The sequence below is a fragment of the Zea mays genome, chromosome 6, assembly GCF_902167145.1.
Source record: "Zea mays cultivar B73 chromosome 6, Zm-B73-REFERENCE-NAM-5.0, whole genome shotgun sequence".
NCBI lineage: Eukaryota > Viridiplantae > Streptophyta > Magnoliopsida > Poales > Poaceae > Zea > Zea mays.
In genome coordinates, this window is record NC_050101.1 from 179,346,192 (window position 1) to 179,365,234 (window position 19,043).

Here is a 19,043-nt window from a genome sequence, read left to right on the forward strand (position 1 = left end):
CGCCACGCCTGTGAGACCTGAAGTTGCAAGGACACGAGGAGGACCCTGCCGCCACCATCCTGGCAAGGCACTCGATGTATACTTGAGGAGCGTGTAAAAACCTTATAGAGGAACCGGAGCCCAAATCGACGTCTATAACGAGTGCTCATTCTCCAAGATTCTGATCTTGGGACTCATCTGTTCCCTGCCTTTTTTTAAAAAAAAACGTTCATATATACTAGCTAGCTAGGAGAATATATATATTATGAGAACTTGAACAACAAAACAGTACCTCACCTGCGGCGTTACTTGTTGGTAATAATAAATCAGTAAAGATATATACGCCTTACTTATACGTACGCACCAATATAATATAATGTGCATCGCCAATGCTTCTTGCATTGCATTGCATTGTGTAAGGCAGCTAGTAGCTGGCAGCAGTCAGCCTGCCGGCCGGTGGCGGGCCTCGTGCACTGCAGCTTCCGGCCGGCCGGTCCCTCTCCGGCCCTGTCGATCATGGATCCCGTGCGTGAGTGAGTCAGCCTTTCTTCCAGCTGTCTTAATTTCTCCGATCCGGGCGGCCGGCGAGGGCGAGCTGCAGCGCGGTTGGGCACGCGGCGCCGCCCGCTGCGGTTGCCGCGGCGCACATGCATCGATCTCGAGGCAGCGGCGAGGCGCGTTCCGGCCGGTTCGACGCGACGGCGAGGACGAGCATGCACACGGACGGACGGACGGCGATGGCACGCACGCGGACGGCGATGGCGCGTGCATGTGGCCACATGGAGGACCGTCGCTCGGCCCCCAATAACGCATTCTCCTGGCCTCTCCCATTGGTAGACTAGAGAGAGACGCGTCCACCGCCCTTATCGTGTCTCTTTATTCCCTTATTTTATTTACCCCTCTCTTCTTCTCTTCACATTGGTCCGCCCATCCGTCCTTCACTCTCCTCTCCTCTCCTCACCTCCATATCTCCATGGCCATGGAGCTTCTTCAGCTTCCTCCTTCTTTCATATATATACCAGGACCACCAGCTAGCTGGCTGTCTACAAAACAAGCAGGAAAGCTGCTAAGGCTAGCTGCATATATACGAGGAAACCAGCGCAAGATCCTTGCATACTACTCCCACACCACACATAGATAGGACTAGGACTAGGAGTCGTCCGATCCATCCTGGAGCACTCTATATATACACACACACCTAGGGTTTAATTTGCTTGCTTTATTATCTGCTGCTTCTTCATTCATTCCCCACTCCCCAGTGGTCGTCGATCTGATTTGCCTGCTTTATTTCTTCTTCTTCTTCACACCGAGCTAGCTAGCTATCTTGCTTTAATTTGCCTAGAACGAATAGATCCACCGTACTAGCTTCTTGCTCGATCTGCAGCTTCTCGCTTGTGAGCCAAGAGCCCGGCCAGCAGTGTCGGCCGTGCAGTGGCACTCTCTCCATCAACAATCAACCCTCTCTCCGTCGACATGTGGAAAGGTAGGTAGAGATAGATGGTGTGTGTAATCCGGTTCCTTGGTTCTTGTGTTTCCGATCTCCTCTAATTAATCGATCTCTCTACCTGGCCAGCTCACTTCACCCATGCTTGCATCTAGCTGTTCCAATCTGATGCATGATATAGATGATGCTTGCGGCCTCTTCTTCTTGATTCATAGGCTCATCATCTATGCCTCTGTCATGCACACACTCGTGTCTTTCTTCTTGATGGATACACGTACGGGGGGTTGGGTTGTTCACATATATAGTAGTATAGCTAGTTTATTAGATGCAGGTATACAGATCATGAGGAAGCAAGAAATTATGCAAAACAGTCGGTGCTTGCAGGTGCAGCACCATCAAGATTCACATCCCCAGCTCGATCTGTGCATGATGAGATGAGAATCTTGATGATGCTGCATCAGCAAACACTCACTTACATCGATCTCACCCCTGGACAAGCTGGACAGTGAAACCGGACTGAGCAATCGAGTACTACTAAAAACTTGTCCTCAGCTCTTTATGTTTTACTTTCAATTACCTTGCTTATATTAATTTTCTTTCACTTAATTTAGTTAATTACTGCTCTCTCTCTCTCTCTCTGTCTCTCTCTCTCTCTCTCTGGTTTTTTCATCTTGCAAAAAAAATGCAGAAATTAATATGTATATGTGTACCTCATGATTATTAAGGCCGCTGCACCATGATTTTATGGTATATTATTATCAGCTTAAAACAGGCTTTCCCTTTTGATTATATTTCAATAATTCGTTTAGCATCATTAGTTTCTGCATTTGCCGATGATCTCGAGGTTCTGTTTGCAAGAAGTGGCTGCACTGCAGCCCTGCAGCTATATATACACAGGTTCAAGTTACTAATTTTGTGCTTCTACAATAATCCTATCAGTCCGCAGCTTTCACTTTTAATTTAGTTTGTTGGCTCTTTCTGTTGTGTTGCACTTCCTTATATTTTGATATTAATTAATAGCCATATAGTATGTGCAGTATGCATGCTAGCTCAATATATATATCGACCCCAAGCAAACATAGTCATTACTATTAATTGATTAATGTTTGTATAGGTAATTAAAGAGTAGTGGCATCGATCATATCCATATATATACTTTATTTCAAATAAATAAACCCAATATAATTAATGTGCATGCCAACAACGTTAACGTACTCCCGTCCGCATCACCATCGTCTGATTGAGGTAGAGTATATATGCTCATCTATCGATCTTCATAATATTCCCAGTCTCATCATTAGTTGAGATGTCGTGTCATCAAACTCTTGCTAATTAACGACTGCATATTCTGTTTAACAGCGGCTACTAGCTCCCCGCTGTTGCTGCTGCAATATATGCTTTCCCAGCCCAGGTAATATAACATTGTTTTTTTTTAGAATATGATGTTTTAGAGGACGCAGGGATATAATTACATATGCATTCATTTTTAGTTGTAATTATCTCCCATATTGCTTCACTAGCATTTAATTTCTCCTTGTAGTAATTGTTTAGTTCTCTCATAAAGTTTCCTTCTGCATATTACTATTAGATCAGCAAGGTAAATAATATAGCCAACTGGATCTTTGTAGCCTACCTAAGTTGATTTGTATAGTAGTTAGATCTATCTTCACAAATAATACATGGTTCACTTGTCTCTGTCACAAAGTTTCTTGGTTTCTATGTCTAAACTAGCTATAAGAGAGTGTTTGCAAATCTTCCATACATCTCCGCTTCTAACAAGAATCACTCTCACGTAGCCAAACGGTAAAAAGCTGAACTGCTCTATATAGTGGAAGCAAAATGAATCTACTCACTGTTTTGTACTAGAAAGTGGGAGGCAAAGAACATGTTCCCTAATCTCCAACCCCTAGAGAATGGAATCACTCTTTTGAAAAATCAGCTCCCGATCTACCCTCACTACCGGAATCCGAGGCTTTACCGAGTGTCGGCCTCTTTGCCGAGTGCCTTTTGTCGGGCACTCGACAAAGAAGGCTTTTTACCGAGTGCTGGACACTCGGCACAGGACCCCACTCGACAAAGACACGTTTGCCGAAACACTCGGCAAAGGTGGCGCTCGGCAAAGGGCCGTCAGTGGCCGTCCCAAAGCTGACGGCCGTCAGTCTTTGCCGAGAGCCAAGGGTTGGCACTCGGCAAAGGACGCTTTGCCGAGTGTCTTCTCCAGACACTCGGCAAAGTATATTTTTGTTTTTTAGATTTTGTCTCTCAAACTTTTTGTGGTATGTTCCTACACTATGTACACCTACATGTATCATTTGTGGACTACAGCCTGTTATTATGAGCATGTATTATACTTGCTCTTATTATTAAGAGAGAATTAATTAGCTAGCTACTACTATACTAGTATTAGCAATATCAGCACCAATGGGTCAAAAATGACCTTATTATTAGCTGTTGTAACAGCTACATTTTGACATGGATATATATATTATGTATGTAAAAACTGGTAGCATAACTGTGTCACCAGGTGATTTGTTTATTTATTACTGACGTTGGCATATATATTAGGAATGAAGCTGCATGCGCAAGGGGCATACAACACATGCATGTGATAATAATGATATAAACACATGAGAAAGATCGTCAGAACAGTCGACGCCGAAAGGAACCGTGCTAATTCTCCTCCGATCGACGACGATTGATCTCTCCACCATGCAGGGCGGCAGGATCCGCGTCCAACCCGGCCGCACCGTCGTGAAGCTAGCAGAGAAGATCGCCAAGGACTGGCGGCGGCTCCACACCCGCCCCGGCGAGCAGCTGCTCGTGCTCGAGGGCGAGGACCTCGTCCACGACGGCGCCGTCATCACCTGAGAGGCGTCGATCCATCCATTTCTGTACGTATATTCTAGCTCTATGCTTTCGTTTGATTTTGTTTGGATTAATTCGAGCATGATGGATTATGCATCCATGCTCTCCACCACCACTCGTCTGCACCCACATGTCAAGTATGTAAACCGACCCGTTCATCAGTCCTATTCTGACTAATGGATTATTACACGACATACGATGGCTACATGCATGTTGGTGGCTCATGTTGACCACACGAATTAGCCATATAATTAAGGAGACATAATTTGTTTATACATTTCAAGATTGTATTGTACTAGCTAAAAGAAAGCGAGTAAAAATGGAAGAAGGCCAAAGTTGTGCATTGTTATGTGAGAAGATTCATGAAAAATATTCTAGTTCAAATAGAAGACAACAATACAGATAAAATTGATAAAATGACTTCCATGAGGTACTCGATAAAATGCATAAATGCTTAACTAAGGAGAGAGATGACTCGGGATAAGTCGAACATACCTTTACATAAGGTGATGTTTTGTAAAAATGGAATCATATTGATAATCTCCATTGCATTCCATCAGTGGCGAATCTAGCCGAGAATATGGTTGAGGTCAGCAGCATCAGCTTCGCTATATGATATAATTTTTTTAAAACTTTAACAAAGTTTTGGTAAAGGATTTATAAATTTTATCGGTGTTGGCTGACCCTGACAAGCACCCCTAAATTCGCTCCTGCATTCGATAGGTGAACAACAAAATAGTCGTATCAAGTCAGAACTTAACTCGTACTCGATCAGTAACCAAGTCTTACGACCGACTATGTACCTCTTTGATTCAGTTTTTTCTGACCAACTTTTTCTGAAAATCTGGTTGTGAAGAGAATCTGAGTATCATGGGGATTACGTGTTGTGAGAAGAATTTGAGTATCGTGGAATATGAAGTGGTCCAAAGAGTTTAGGATCTAGAAAACGATGGATTTCTACTATCGTGACGACTCGATCGATTTTGTGTTCATGTTGATTTTAGACGGTTTTTATAGAAGTGGATTGAAAAGTTGGAGCGTTTGGCAGTCCACAGTAGCTTTTGATGTCCATAAGTTGAAAGAATCCCAAACAAACATGGTCTATGTCTATGGAAGAAAAATGTCCACCATCGACACCTTAGCTGAGGACACACAAATGGAGGGTGAAGCAACACCTCACAAAACCTTCACTTTCATCTCTCACAATCGAGAGGCCCACAAACAGAAGCATAAACCAAGTGTGTCACTCTCACCAATCTAGAAGAGGGGGGAGTATAGGAGGCGACGCTAATGAACTTACACCAATCTACCTCATATTTTAGCCTTGTCATTGTTGGTGCCCTTCTATTAGCAACCCGTGCACTAATTATCGATAGCAAAATAGAGAATTAGCTAGTGTAGGAGCTAAAGATTTAGTGTTAGCGTCTTCATCATCCACCTGGTACTCTTTCTCAAATCACACAGACTCTCTATAATGTCATTAACTTTTTCCACACAAACTTCTCTAGTTTGATCAACTTAAGTCTGAAAAAAAAGTCAAATAGATATTCTATACTAATTAAAACGAGGGTCAAGAACAGTGGTTATCCCCATTGGTCCTTAAATGTCCTTTCAGTACTTTTCAAACTTCTAAATCAATTTTGTTTGATATTTCTTGTATGATATGATTACCACATACATACCATTCTCTTATTTCATCTTAGCCTCACATATTTCTAGGAGTTGAATATTGGGTATCACTACCGGAATCCGAGCCTTTGCCGAGTGCCGGCCGCTTTGCCGAGTGCCTTTTCTCGGGCACTCGGCAAAGACGGCTTTGCCGAGAGCCGCACTCGGCAAAGCTCGGCTCTCGGTAACGAGCGTCTTTACCGAGCGTAGGACACTCGGTACAGGTCCACACTCGGCAAATCCATGTTTGCCGAGTGTCAAACACTCGGCAAATGGGGCTCTCGGCAAAGGGCCGTCAGCGGCCGTCCCAAAGCTGACGGCCGTCAGTCTTTGCCGAGCGCCAACGGTTGGCACTCGGCAAAGATTCTTCTTTGCCGAGTGTCGCCCAGTTGACGCTCGGCAAAGAACTCTTTGCCGAGTGCCATCCCTAGACACTTGGCAAAGTATATTTTTATTTCTTTTATTTTGTCTCCCAAACTTTTTGTGGTATGTTCCTACACTATGTAGACCTACATGTATCATTTGTGGACAATTTTAACAGAGTTTCAATCGTTAGTAGATTTAGTTCGTTTATTTGAATTTCTTCGAAAAATTTAGATTTGAACTGCAGGTCACTCGAAACTTGGAAAACCGTGCATGAAAAAATGATATTCATGTTACTTAGCATAAGTTACGACCGATTCCAGGAGCGGACCAAAAACTTCGAGCAACATGCTCACTAAACATGGTCGTGAACTTGTCATCAACATGTTTAAAACTTGTATAAAACACAAACAAAGTCAGAAAATCTTGAAACTTGTCCACGTGTCATGATATCATATGTACAGGCTGCGATAAAAAATTGAAAAAATTTCGAGAAAACTATGAGGCGCTATGTGTACAAACCTATCAAGCCTCTCAAAGCTCAACCACGTGGATATGTGGGCCGCTGTGGTGTTCTTGTGTGGGTGCTGGTTCGTACTGGACGAGTAGAAATGAGCCCAATATGCTGGTGACTGGTGTAATGGTGTTATGGTGTAACTCTTTTTTCTTTCTTCCAAAAAAAAAAGAACATGCGCTTTATTAATATATAGGAAGAGAGTTCTTTTGCTAACTGTGATATTGTTTACTCCCCTCAGAAAAGTTTGGAGAAATTTTATAATGCGGCATATTCTCAGAAAAATAATAAAGGAGAAGGATAAATATGACCGCATAATTAGAAGTCTTTTCTTTTTTTCACGCGTAGGACTAGTTTGAGAGCCACAAAACCGGAGGGGATTGGAGGGGCTGGAATAAATTGAATAAGAGGAAATTCTAGTCTCTCTATTTCCCTCCGGTTTTTGGAATTCCAAACTAGCCCTGAGCGTTATTGGTTAATTAGACAGAGCTGGGGTGCTAATGCAGATGTTGAATCTTGCAGGCCAGTACCTGAAGCCAGCAAGAGTGAACTGGACAATTTAGGTGGCTGTCCCAAATCAGCAGGGCCCATGCATGGACCTAAACAAGACGCTCTGCCACAATGGTGCATACACACATGTATCAGAAATAAACCATGGACAGTGAACTTGGCCATGCACATAAATGCCTGTCTCCATCATGGACTGAGAAGCACTTGAGCTCCAAATCTTGCAGTGCATCAAAGAGAGATCCAGTACGTAGTTAGAGAAGAGAAGACTGGCGAATTAGCTAGCATAATCAGGTGATTAGAAAAGAACGGAAATGACGGCTGGATTAGCTAGCACAGGAGCAACAGCGTGGAACTGCTACCTGAGCCTGCAGGGCGGCTGGCCTCTCTGCCTGTCGCGCCGTCGGGTTTCCGCCGGCCCTTCAGCGAGCTCTCCGTCTCCGAACGGCGGCGCGTACTGGCTGGAAGGCATCGACGGTGGGCATCAGGAGCAGGACGACGACGATACCACTGCTCGCCGCTGAACCTGGAGCCTGGCATGTCCATCGGAACCCAGCATGCGTGCGTGCCACTTACAACAAGTGTTCAGAAATTTTTAGAGCTAGTGGCACTCCATGGGGGGTGAAACATGAAAGCAAGCATGACATTATAACCGTCATGAATCACAAATCTCTATCATTGTATATTTCGTGTGAATAGCAGCTTCAATTTCAGTCTGCTGATAGATAGTATGGTACTACGTACATGACATCGTTCCCTACCAGCTAACAAATTGTTCTAGTGCACTGCAGACAGACTAGACGAAGTCGTGGAGGTCGCGGCGCACGGCGTCGTCGTCCCGGAGCCTGGCCATGGCCGACTTCTCGATCTTCCTGATCCACTCCTTGGAGACGCCGTAGATGCCGCCGATCTCCTCCAGCGACCTGCACCGCCCGTCCTCCAGCCCGTGCCGCAGCCGCAGCACGCGTCCTTCCCGCGCGGGCAGCCTGCCCAGCACCAGCAGCAGCCGCTCCCTCAGCTGGCCCCGGAACAGCGCCGCCTCGTCCGGAGACGCCGACTCGTCCGGGATCACCTCCGCGAACTTGACGTCCTGTCCGATCGCGACCTCCGAGTAGAGCGAGACGGCCCTGCGAGAGCACTTGCGCGCCAGCCTCACGTTGGCTACCGACACGCCCACGGCGGCGGCAACCTCTGAGTCCGACGGGTTCCTGCCCTGCCTGTACCGGATCCCACGCCGCGCCTCCTTCACCTTGCGCATGATGCTCTCCATTCTTGCCTGCACTTGTAAATTAATCATGCATGATGTGTCGATCGGAAAAACACATGCATATATATATATGTCGATCGGCGTACAGGCAGCAGGGTGACTCCTGAGTTTTCAGCCAGCAGAGCGAGCATCCCTTTCCTGATCCAGTACTTGACGTACGTGGAGAACCTGCACCCCTTCCGGCTGTCGAACTTCTCGGCGCCGTCAAGAACGCCCATCTTCCCAGCCTGCGCAGATCAGATCGTCAAGAATGCCATTCCTTTTTTAATTTCAATCCAACAGCAGTAACCAAACAGTCCACTCGTAGTAATTAACCTGAAGCAGATCGTCCAAGGCCGTCCCCATGCCGGTGTATGTTCTCGCGATGCACCTGACCAGCCACTCGGTGGTCACCAGTAGCCTGTCCCGGCAGCAGTAACCTGCCTGCAGCCTGCTCACCAGCTCTGCCTCGTCCACCCCAGCTGCCTCCGCCCACCTGTGGTAGCTCACCTCCTGCCCTTCCTTCACCATCTTCTCCCTTATCTTCTCAAGACCTGCACATTCCTGTATGCATGCATACAGAGATACTGCTTAGTCAAATAAACCAAACCAACAAGAGCCTGAACAATTTAATTTAATTTAATTTTGACATTCAGTACTCTGCTGTAATGTAACTAACAATAAGCAGCATTACATATATACCTTGATGGTGGACAGCAGTGCTGATTGCTCACGCACAATGATCCTCCTTTGGCCTGGGTGACTTTTCCACTCGGATATAAACTGGCTGCTACTCGCCTTACGGGATTTCTTGGGTCTTCGTGGTGGGTTCACCTTCACCGAGGTCCTGGATCCTTTCTCATCTGATGATGCTCTCATCCTTCTCAGCTTCCTCTCCTGGCTCTTGCCACTCCGGACGACGACCACTTGGCTGTCTTCTTGCCCCGCATCCAGAGGAGTCGTCTCCGGCTCCGGATCATCAAGCAGAGAGCCATCTGGTCGACCATGTAACGCCGAGACACCCCTGGCCACAGAAGCGTTGAACGATCCCAGAGCCCCAAGCTGCTCAAGGATGTCCATCTCCAGGTCTTTACCAACCAAGCTGGTCTCCAGTTCCTCGAGGTTCTGCATTAGCAAGCGGTACCGCAAATCGCTGTCCGTGAGATCCCTGTCCATCCAGGACGATGTCTCTTCATCCATCCAGCTCTCAGTCTCATATCGCACACCAGTTCTGTCAAGAGCGTCGTTGAGGAGCTTCCTTTCTGCACTCACCTGCAAATCTTACTGTAAAAACACTTCCTATTCTTCTTCTTTTGGCAATACATACCAAGAACGAACAAACAAATAAATGAATGAACTTGCTGGTCACAGAGCGATGAACCTTGTGCTTTGTCAAGTTGGCCGCAGATGATTTGTCCTCTGCGATTTGAAGCACCCCGGATGAAGATGCGAGAGCTGTGGCACCGTCCCTGCTGCGACGCCTTAGCAGGAAATGCCATGCCAGTGCCGCGAGGGATTCAGAGGAGATTGCCCTTCCTCCGTTCACTGCAGACAACGAAGAAATGGCAAGAGCATGTCATCCTTGGTGTGTGTCTGTGTTGCTGCTGCCTAGCCTACCTGCCGTGCCGTCAGTCCGCGGCAATAGTAATCTTGTACGCCATCAACCAATAGAGAATTCCATGCAGCACACAGGACGACAGGAAAATGCACGTGGAACTAGCGTTGACGAGCAGAGAGAGAGAGAGAGAGAGAGAGAGAGAGCACTGACATGGATGGTGAGACTGCTTTGGGGGCAGCTGGGCCTGCATCCTCATCCACAAGGCGGAGGACGAGGAGGAGGAGGACGGGCAGCACAAGGCGCAGGGCCTGCCATGGATCATCTGCAAACCCATGCGTACTCTCTTTATTTCGTTCGTTTGTTTTCTCCCTCCTCACCTGTACTGTACCCGTGTTGTAGCAATGGTAGCTGCAGGGGATCCTGGGGGAGTGATGAACGGAGGATAGCACAGGAGCAGAGGAGAGGGAGGGATAGAAAAGCCGGGAGGGGAGCCCTATCCTCCGATCGTGTTTGGTTGGACCTTGGCAGCAGGGGAAAAGACGATCGGGGCCGAAAGCGAGTTGCTGCACCGGGATCTTTTTCTACAAGCATCATATATATACGAGCATTCCTCTGCTCGTCAGATATTTATTTTCGTCCTCTTTCAACACTCGCCCACACATTCAGATTCCTCCTCGTCTCTCTCCGCAGAAAAGAAAAGTGCAAAGGGAATCGGAGAAGAGAGAGAACAAATTAAAAGAGATGAATTTACTTGTGATTAACCAGGCGCACTGACGGGGAGTTCCATCATCATTCCGAGCATCATTAGAGCACAGGACAGAATAATCACCCCCAAGGCGATAACAGCAACATCTGCAAGCAAGCATCACACCCCCTTCCGCGGTTGTTGCTGTTGTTACTGTCAACTCCCCTCCGCCGCTTTCCACAAGAGCTGCTGGATCCACCACTGTCACTGACTACGATAAGCACCTCCTCTCCTTCTTCACACATAAAAAGGAGTATGACGACAACCTTGCTGTGGCGGAGGCGAAGCCACGGCCGCAAAATGCTGCTCCGCGGACCGTAGTCTGGCAAAAGACAAAGGGAAAAATATGAGTAAAACTTGGAAATATAATATTACTGTGACAACTCAAAATATCATCTTATTAAGCTAGAGGTGGAGAACAGACGAGGAATTCAGGCGACGCAGGGCCTGGCGTGGAGGAGGAGGGATTCGTCCAACAGCTGGAGTGCGTCTGGTTGCTCGGCCTCGCGCGGCGAGCCTCCATCTGTTCGAAGAAGTGCTCCCGCACGGCAGGGCAGGAGCTCCGAGAGAATCGGCGGCGAGGCCGGACACGGAACGGACGGCGCGGGTCGGAGTCTGTTTGGGTCGCTGGGGGCGTTGGCGGAGCAGCGCGCACTACGTCAGTGAGGGTACGAGGCGCTGGAACGGTGTGAGCGACGGCGGTGCATGCGGTGGCTTGCCTGGGCCGAGACAGACACGGCGGCGGAAACAAATAGATTGGGTTTTTTAGGGTTTCAGAGGAGGCGGGCCGGAGAAGAGACGGTTTTTTATTTTTATCTTTTTTAGAAATCCACACTTTTTTATGAAGTTGGTTAGTTGGACATAACCAATACTAGTCCAATACCCGTTGCGACGACACGCAAATTATTCGATAAAATGTTAGTGTATAATAATTAAATGAAAATGAACAACACATGTATTATCATCGATCTCAATATCTCACAATATCAAACTTAGTTTAAATGAGTGGTGACAAGTATACCTCCAAATGATTGAAACAAACGTAACTTGCAATAATAGATAATTCTGAAAGGACCAAGGTGGTCTTAGTTTTATGAAAATGATGTACAGTAACTTTGGCCAGCATAGACTAAGAAGCTACTTCAATCGCAAAATGGTGAATCTCATCATGGTTCTGTATATAAAGAACACAAAGCTCAAAACTTCAATCGCCTTTGGCAGCACACAAATGATTAGTATCAAGGTTATCGCATCTCCTCACAAAATAAAACATGGAGTACATAAATAGATATAATTGTAGAAACCAATCAGGAACATGTTTGAAAGTGGACACATCAGCTATATATCCATCTTCTATCCTAACAATTTTCAACTCACTTGCAGACTTCATGATCTCATCTTCCTCTGTGATGCCTAGCATGTGTACGGTGATTGTTAAGTTTAAACTTGTCAATCAACAAACTATTAAAAAGACAAACGATCCAATCAATCGGAAACTGATCCAACAAAATTTTAGAATGCAATCACCCTGGCACGCACGACCACCCCTCGACTGTCGTCGGTCAGGCATCCACCTAGCGCAGCGAAGGACGTATTTTCGTTCCCGACGTTGAGACCGCTGGGTGAAGCGCCATCACGACCGTGGAGGCCACACAATTGGCATCCCAAGGCATTCGTCCGGGAGACCCCAACGGTGCAACGATGACGCGTGCGGGGTTGGGATCTTCTAGGCCAGAGACAGGTGCACGCGAGATCATCGTGCGGCAGTCATTGTGGGCCTTATGTACGATGCGACAACGACCTAACGCACTGCAGATTCCATGCGGATTCAATCCAAGGAGATTCCTTCCATGACCTACGCACAAACATAATGTACACTCCTCCGTTGAAGCAAAGATTGCAAGCAAATCTACGAAGGCAGGCATCGGTGCCCAACAAAAAAAAAACACGGAACATTTTTGCTGAGTTTTGCAATTCGGCGTTGGTGGCCCTGCAGCTAAAAACCTTCTTGTTATGATAATGGCCCTCCAGAATTCTGGGAAAAGGTTACAGCATTACATAAGAACGCGGCGACTCGACTGTGCTATGTTTGCAGCTCGGCCTGTCTCTCTACCTGAACCACCATCTTTGGATCGCAGAAATGGGCGTCTGGAGGAACGGAGCGTAGCGGTGGATGTACGGGTTCACAATCCGGCCGATTTTCGCCCAGGTACTCTGGTGATAGCTGGATGTCACGGGAGCATGGTACATCAGCTTCAACACCTGCAAGCATGCCAAGGACAGACAGTTAATATAAGATTGTTAAAAAGAATAGCTGACAGAAGAAGCCTTGCTGAATAGAAGATGACATTAGGAGGGCCTTGACCATGGGAGTTTTGACAGATTATATGTCCCTATGGAATTCTCTCGCAGAGGTGGTGTTGCATCCTGATGGTCACTACTCTGCAAGGAATGCCTATAGGGGTTTCTTCATTGGATCTTGCTCCTTTGGCCACTACAGACAGGTCTAGAGATCTTGGGCCCCTCCTAAGTGCAGGTTCTTCCTTTGGTTGGTGGCCATGAACTGCTGATAGACTTGCAAGAAGAGGTTTAAGTCATCCTGTCAGATGCCCCCTCTGTGACCCATTAATCACCTGCTGGTCTCTTGCGCCTTCTCCAGGGTCTTTTGGTACTCTAGTCTAAGAAGGTTTGGCCTTCACAGTCTAGCCCCGCAGCATGGAGACTATTTTTCTACAATGGTGGGAAAGAGTTTCAACTATTGTCTCTGGTGGTCCTGTGAGGAAAGGATTGGACTCTCTTACCATCCTAGGAGCATGGATGATTTGGAAGCACAGAAACAGAGTGGTGTTTGATGGTGCTTCGCCCAATCTCACTCTTCTCCTGGAGTCAGCAAATGAGGAAAGAGAGAAATGGCAAGCTGCAGGAGCCAAGGGTTTATCCTCCTTGGCTGCTCCTTGCCCCATTGGTTAGGGTCTGTGGTCTGGGGGAGTCATTTTCCTTGTGGTTTTCTTATGGACCTTTTTGTGTATGCTTGTTTCTGGCCTCCCTAAGGAGTGCATGTTCTCGGGGTCCTTTCTTGCCCCTTGTATTCCTTCTCTTCTTAATATAATATAGGGCCCAGTTCTCCTGCGCTTTTCGAGAGAGAGAAAACAGCACAGGTGGACTCCTACAAATCCCTGAGCTATCTAGTGCATGCAAGTAAGAGATGAAATACAAAAAGGGAAGGCTGGACTTTTGGAGGATAACTCACCTGCCAGTACATGAATGTCTGAACTATGCTACGGCGCCACCTGCAACACGGAAGGTTAAAGGTCAAAGATGTACTCCGTAGTTCCTCAGACAAAACTTAAGTTTCAGAATAGCACGGAAATCTGAATAGGCATACGAGAACAGTGATATGATCAGAAGAAAACCCAAGGCAATCTCCGCATTCGAACTAAGGAGGCTTAGTGTAGTGTTATTTGTCTCTACCCAAAGACAAGGTTCTTCCAGGTATCTCCTGAAAAACGACATCGACACAGTATTGAGAAATGGGCACTGGATACCGAATCCACATACAGTGGACCACACAGTTACCTATAGAAAGAGGATCGCGCAAAATTACGCCTTAAGAATCTGGCAACATGGTCAAGCGCCCAGCAAAACACAGGTAGTGCAGCAACTGTAGCAAATATAAAACTAGCGATGAGGCAACCATATCCAAAGGCATAAAAAGCAGACATCAGAGACAAGAATTTGCAGGAGAAAGGGTGCATCTTACTCTTCAAGTGCAATTGGGATGTGAAGAGCATAGAAGAGAACATTAAATGGATAAAATCCTTTGTTGCAAGTATAGACTGCAACCAAGCTTGAATTGCTGGCATGTTCCATGCTCTTGGTTTCTGTACACATAAAAGAAAATTCAATCGAAGTCCCATCATGCAAAAAGAATCCAGTGAACTACATATCAATTCTTCATTCTTCAGATAGGCAGGTAATTACCCCATAAGTACTGTATAGAGAATACCCTGATGACAATATTGTTCCCAGAAGTGAAAGTTTGCAAGCTCTGTCGGCAAGGTGTTTTGGCAAAATAGGAAGCATTCCCAGACCAGCAACCACAAGTATCTGAAACATAATATTACGGTCAAGCCCACGGGTAATGAAGCAAAAAAACACAAGCAAGATTGATGTTCAGAACAGTAACATGACAGGCTGATAGGTCAGTGGTAGAGAACAAATATAATTTCCAATGGCATGCCCAAAAGGATTGCCATAGAAACAAGCAGAACAACGAAAATTGAAAACCCAGGTATTATTTTAGGCACGCATATTTAATGATTCAATAAACCAAAGAATGGACTTATCCCTTACCCATGCGTTGATGGAGAAATGTATAGTGCGTGCGTCGAACCGTAAAGGGTTGACGGCACTGTCTGTATGTGTTGGTGGCGGTGGTGGAGGCGCTGACCTTGCAGTAGATCCTACATGAGAAATTGATTCAGCTAACAGATTACAGATACATGCGATACAGGAACCGATGGATGTAAAAAACATACATGATTTACCTGAATTACGCTCCCTGACGTTCTCGGTGGATGACGAAGACGAAGACCTTACATCTGGCCTGCTGGCCTGAGTGGAACTGGTGAATGACCTTGGCTCAACGACCAGATCATGGTCCTGTGAAACCAAAGGAGAGAACAATCAAAATACAAGGCAGTGTTGCTGAGAAATTTCGATATTTTAACCCTCTACATTTGACACCATATTCGCAGGCCTTTCAAAATTTGACCCAGCACAAGGTCGCAAGCCAATTCTTTCAATCTAAGGGATTTCTCAGTTTTCCTCTCATTTTCTATTTCCAACATATTATCCTCTGTACTCTGGCCACAGGAAAAGATTAAAACAACCCTGTATCTAATCAGAAGAATTCATCATGACGCCCAACTCAGAGTCACGAGCAGCGCGGCTTCGCGGCCGCTAGCGCTCAACACCGCCGTCATGGGCTCTGCCGACAGCCACCCGTCTGCTCTACCCACACGAACTCGCCCGCTCTCCCTGCCGCCCACAGCTAGAGTTTGGGGAGAGTGGCTGCTCAGCAGTCCCCACCGTCGGTCAGTGACCCCATTTTCACCTTTTAAGCGATAAAGCGTAAGGCGAGGTGACACCTTAAATAAATTTAAAAAAAGAATAAATATTGATATTTGAAAAAGTATTGAGGACAAACGTATTAATAAAAAAGAGGAAAAGATAAAGAAAAAGAAAAAGACTAGCCCAGCTAATCCAGTTAGCCTACAAATCAGCCCAACTAGACCAATAAAATTAGGTCAAGCCCACTTCCTCTCAACATCTCTCCTAGTCGGCCGGCCCTCACCCAGCCGCCTCCCTCCCCCCTCCCAGCTCTCTCCCTCTCCCCCTGGGTCTCCCAGCCGCCTCCCTCTCCCCCCCCCCCCCTTCTCTCTCTCTGCTACCGCCTCTCTCTCTCTCCCTCTCTCCTGCCGGCGCCGCCATGCCGCTGCTGTCGCGCCTCTGGAGCCACCACCGCCGGCAGCCTCTCCCACTCGCCTTAGGTGTGGAGTAAGGCGACCAGCACGCCTTAGTGCTTAGGCGTCGCCTAAGCGACGCCTTAAGGACGCTTTAACAAATATGTCGGTCACCCTCCAATGAGACTTGGGTGACCTCCCCACCACCAGCCAGGGAGATGCCGGCAAGGAGGCACACAAACCGAGGGCAGGGCGACATGAACGAAGTGCTGGGTGCTCATAGGAGGGAAGGGTAATTTAAGTTTTTTACATGTCCTGAGGAGTAAGTATATATATTTGGGAGTAGAAAAGAAGAGGAAATCTGAGAAATCCCTTATACCCCGTTTGGATGTAGATATTGGAGCACGGAATTAGGAATTGGAATCAGCTTTTCAAAATTATATTGTTTGGTTGCACGTGGAATTGAGATTTGGAATTGGAGACCCAATTCTCTGAATTTGGACTATAACTAGAAACTCTCTATCCCAATACAGAGCATCACCCATCTGTATTGTGTGGAATTAGGTCGCACACTTCCAAGCTCCAATTCAGTGGCATCCAAACAATAGAATTAGAATTACATCACATTTCAATAACATGGCTGATTTGGTATTGACCCAATTCAATTCCATACCCTCCAATATCGACATCCAAGACTGAAAGAATTGGCGTGTGCAAGGTCGAATATCGAAAGGCTTGTAACTTGAATGCCAAATGTAGAGAGGCGTGCAAATCGAGGGTTAAATATCAAAATTTCTCCCACATTGCTTCACTCTGTTGGGCTCAGTGGATGATATCAACTCAAAATGGTGTGCAGACGCAAATGGAAAGAATTTGTTTCCCATTTCTTGAGTCTGTGTACAAACATTCAAACAAACATGTTCTGTGGCCCTGCCTATAACAGTATCAGTATCCTGACCAGTGTTACAAATTTCGGTTGAGATTCACCAAAATTCAGTGATTTTTCTCGTTTTCGGTAGTATACGAGATTGAAATTTCGGTCCTAGAAATCATGTATTTCAGTTCCAAATTCAAAAAAATACAAAAGTCAAACTTTGGTTAAAAAAAACAAAATTTCGGTCCGTACAAACGAAATTGTACACCCTGGTCCTGACCCAGCTTATAGACGGATTGTATGGATACTAAACTTACTAACTACGAACGAGCATGTTGAATTCCCCATAATGAAATCACGAGCTTGAATGAGTAGCACAAGCACCCAGGGTTGGAAGCAATCAACACATGGAATCTCGATCGAGCATGCCGTGTTCAGGTGCAGTCTACAAGTAAGCAAGCAGACCGTCACCAGCGAAGCAAAGCAGCGTCACACGACCGGATCTACGCTCAGCCACTCGCTGCAACTACAACCCGACGCTACAAGGCACGTTCCTGCAATCTAGAGCTCAACGCGATAAGCTTAAGCAAACCCCAGCACACGAATTTCGCGCTTCCATAAGGAAAGCGCATCAGATCTTAAAATCCTAAAATTAATACTACTACCCAGAGCGGGCCGGGGGGGTCACGGCACTCCAAGCGGTGGAAGTGGAACTCACGATGTAGCGCTGGTAGAACTTGCGCTTCAAGTGGTCGACGACGTCGGGGCGGGAGGCGAGGTTCGGCGGGACGAGTACGTTGGACCAGTACTCGGCCCAGCGCGCGTCGCCCTCGTAGTCGTACGCCGCCGCCGCTGCCCGCTTTTGCTCCTGCTCCGCGTCGGCCGCGGACCCCGCCATCGGTTGCCGGGGCTGGGGGTTGGGTGCGGGGGGTTTGGGCCGGAGGACTGGCACGCACACTGACGACGCGACGCGAGTTGGGGAATTTTAGCTTGGCAGCACCGGCACGCCGATGCCGATGCGAGGCAGTGGGTAGGCGACTGGTTGTGGGGGAGACAGCCGAGTACACGAGGTACGACGTACGACCGGACCGACGACTCGGCAAGCTACCCGATTTTTTTTATTTTAACTTTTATTTTGAAAAATATTCACGTTTATACCTTAGATAGCTTAATCTCACTTTTAGACCCTTTCTCAGCGCCACAGACTACGACGCGAGTTAACACGGCTCGACGCCATAAATCTTGGCGTCGATATACATGCTTCGCTGGCGATAAAGGATAACACGACGCTGATGTGGCCGAGCTCGGCGCTATGAATCATGTCGCCGAGCTCGTCTGTTTTTCAAGCGTTTTTGGCTCTTTTTCTGCAGGTTCGCGGCGTGTCCAAGCACCAGTAAGTCTATGGATCTTACCTCACCAACTTGAACCTCCAAGCAACATGAACGTTGTGTGTATGCTGGTTTTGATATTTTTTTTCTTCTCAGCTGGCCTGACCAACGTCCCTTCAGGAGAAACACAACAGTGATCGGTCACTTATATCTGTCATTCGCATCGGGCCAAAGTTTGATACGTATTGCGAAGGAACGATGGACCAGATGCAGCTCGTAGAGGACGGTGATCACCACGGCCTTGTTCTCGGCGCTCTGGTGCACCAGGTGCAGCTCGATATGGTACCGGCTGTCTCAGGAGCTCGGCGCCATAAATTGTTCTCGGCGCTCTCGTGCACCAGGTGCAGCTCCATGTCGTACCGGCTGTCTTAGGAGCTCGGCGCCATAAATTGTTCTCGGCGCTCTCGTGCACCAGGTGCAGCTACAT

At 47.0% G+C, this 19,043-nt stretch overlaps 2 protein-coding genes, 1 long non-coding RNA gene and 1 other non-coding gene across 7 annotated transcripts; 2 read left to right on the forward strand and 2 right to left on the reverse strand.

The window, feature by feature from the left end:
* The first annotated feature begins 899 nt into the window (after window positions 1–899).
* On the forward strand, window positions 900–8,021 carry LOC115032942 (MIR172dHG). The gene is made up of 3 exons (NR_163710.1): window positions 900–2,834; window positions 3,989–4,314; window positions 7,356–8,021. It is a non-coding gene; the product is annotated as an MIR172dHG (long non-coding RNA).
* MIR172d (microRNA MIR172d) lies at window positions 1,808–1,881 on the forward strand. Its single transcript, NR_121049.1, has one exon. It is a non-coding gene; the product is annotated as a microRNA MIR172d (primary transcript).
* On the reverse strand, window positions 7,963–11,749 carry LOC542081 (sigma factor protein). Of its 4 annotated transcripts, XM_008650066.4 has the most exons (8): window positions 11,314–11,749; window positions 11,156–11,211; window positions 10,896–11,090; window positions 9,968–10,131; window positions 9,289–9,858; window positions 8,923–9,150; window positions 8,694–8,834; window positions 7,963–8,616 (listed from the first exon to the last, which is right to left on the reverse strand). In XM_008650066.4, exons 3-8 carry the CDS (start codon window positions 11,008–11,010, stop codon window positions 8,137–8,139), a joined length of 1,698 nt encoding a protein of 565 aa, XP_008648288.1. In that variant the 5' UTR covers window positions 11,011–11,090; window positions 11,156–11,211; window positions 11,314–11,749; the 3' UTR covers window positions 7,963–8,136. The 4 variants fall into 4 exon arrangements, with proteins under 4 accessions (XP_008648288.1, XP_035815733.1, NP_001338632.1 ...); XM_035959840.1 differs by having other exon boundaries at window positions 10,355–11,211; NM_001351703.1 differs by having other exon boundaries at window positions 7,964–8,616; window positions 10,896–11,211; window positions 11,314–11,648.
* Window positions 11,750–12,870: 1,121 nt separating this feature from the next.
* Window positions 12,871–18,184, reverse strand: LOC100216801 (uncharacterized). Its single transcript, NM_001366821.1, has 9 exons — window positions 17,947–18,184; window positions 15,437–15,551; window positions 15,243–15,352; window positions 14,871–14,996; window positions 14,650–14,770; window positions 14,466–14,550; window positions 14,275–14,388; window positions 14,140–14,179; window positions 12,871–13,151 (listed from the first exon to the last, which is right to left on the reverse strand). Exons 1-9 carry the CDS (start codon window positions 18,124–18,126, stop codon window positions 12,999–13,001), a joined length of 1,044 nt encoding a protein of 347 aa, NP_001353750.1. The 5' UTR covers window positions 18,127–18,184; the 3' UTR covers window positions 12,871–12,998.
* Between the last annotated feature and the right edge of the window lie 859 nt (window positions 18,185–19,043).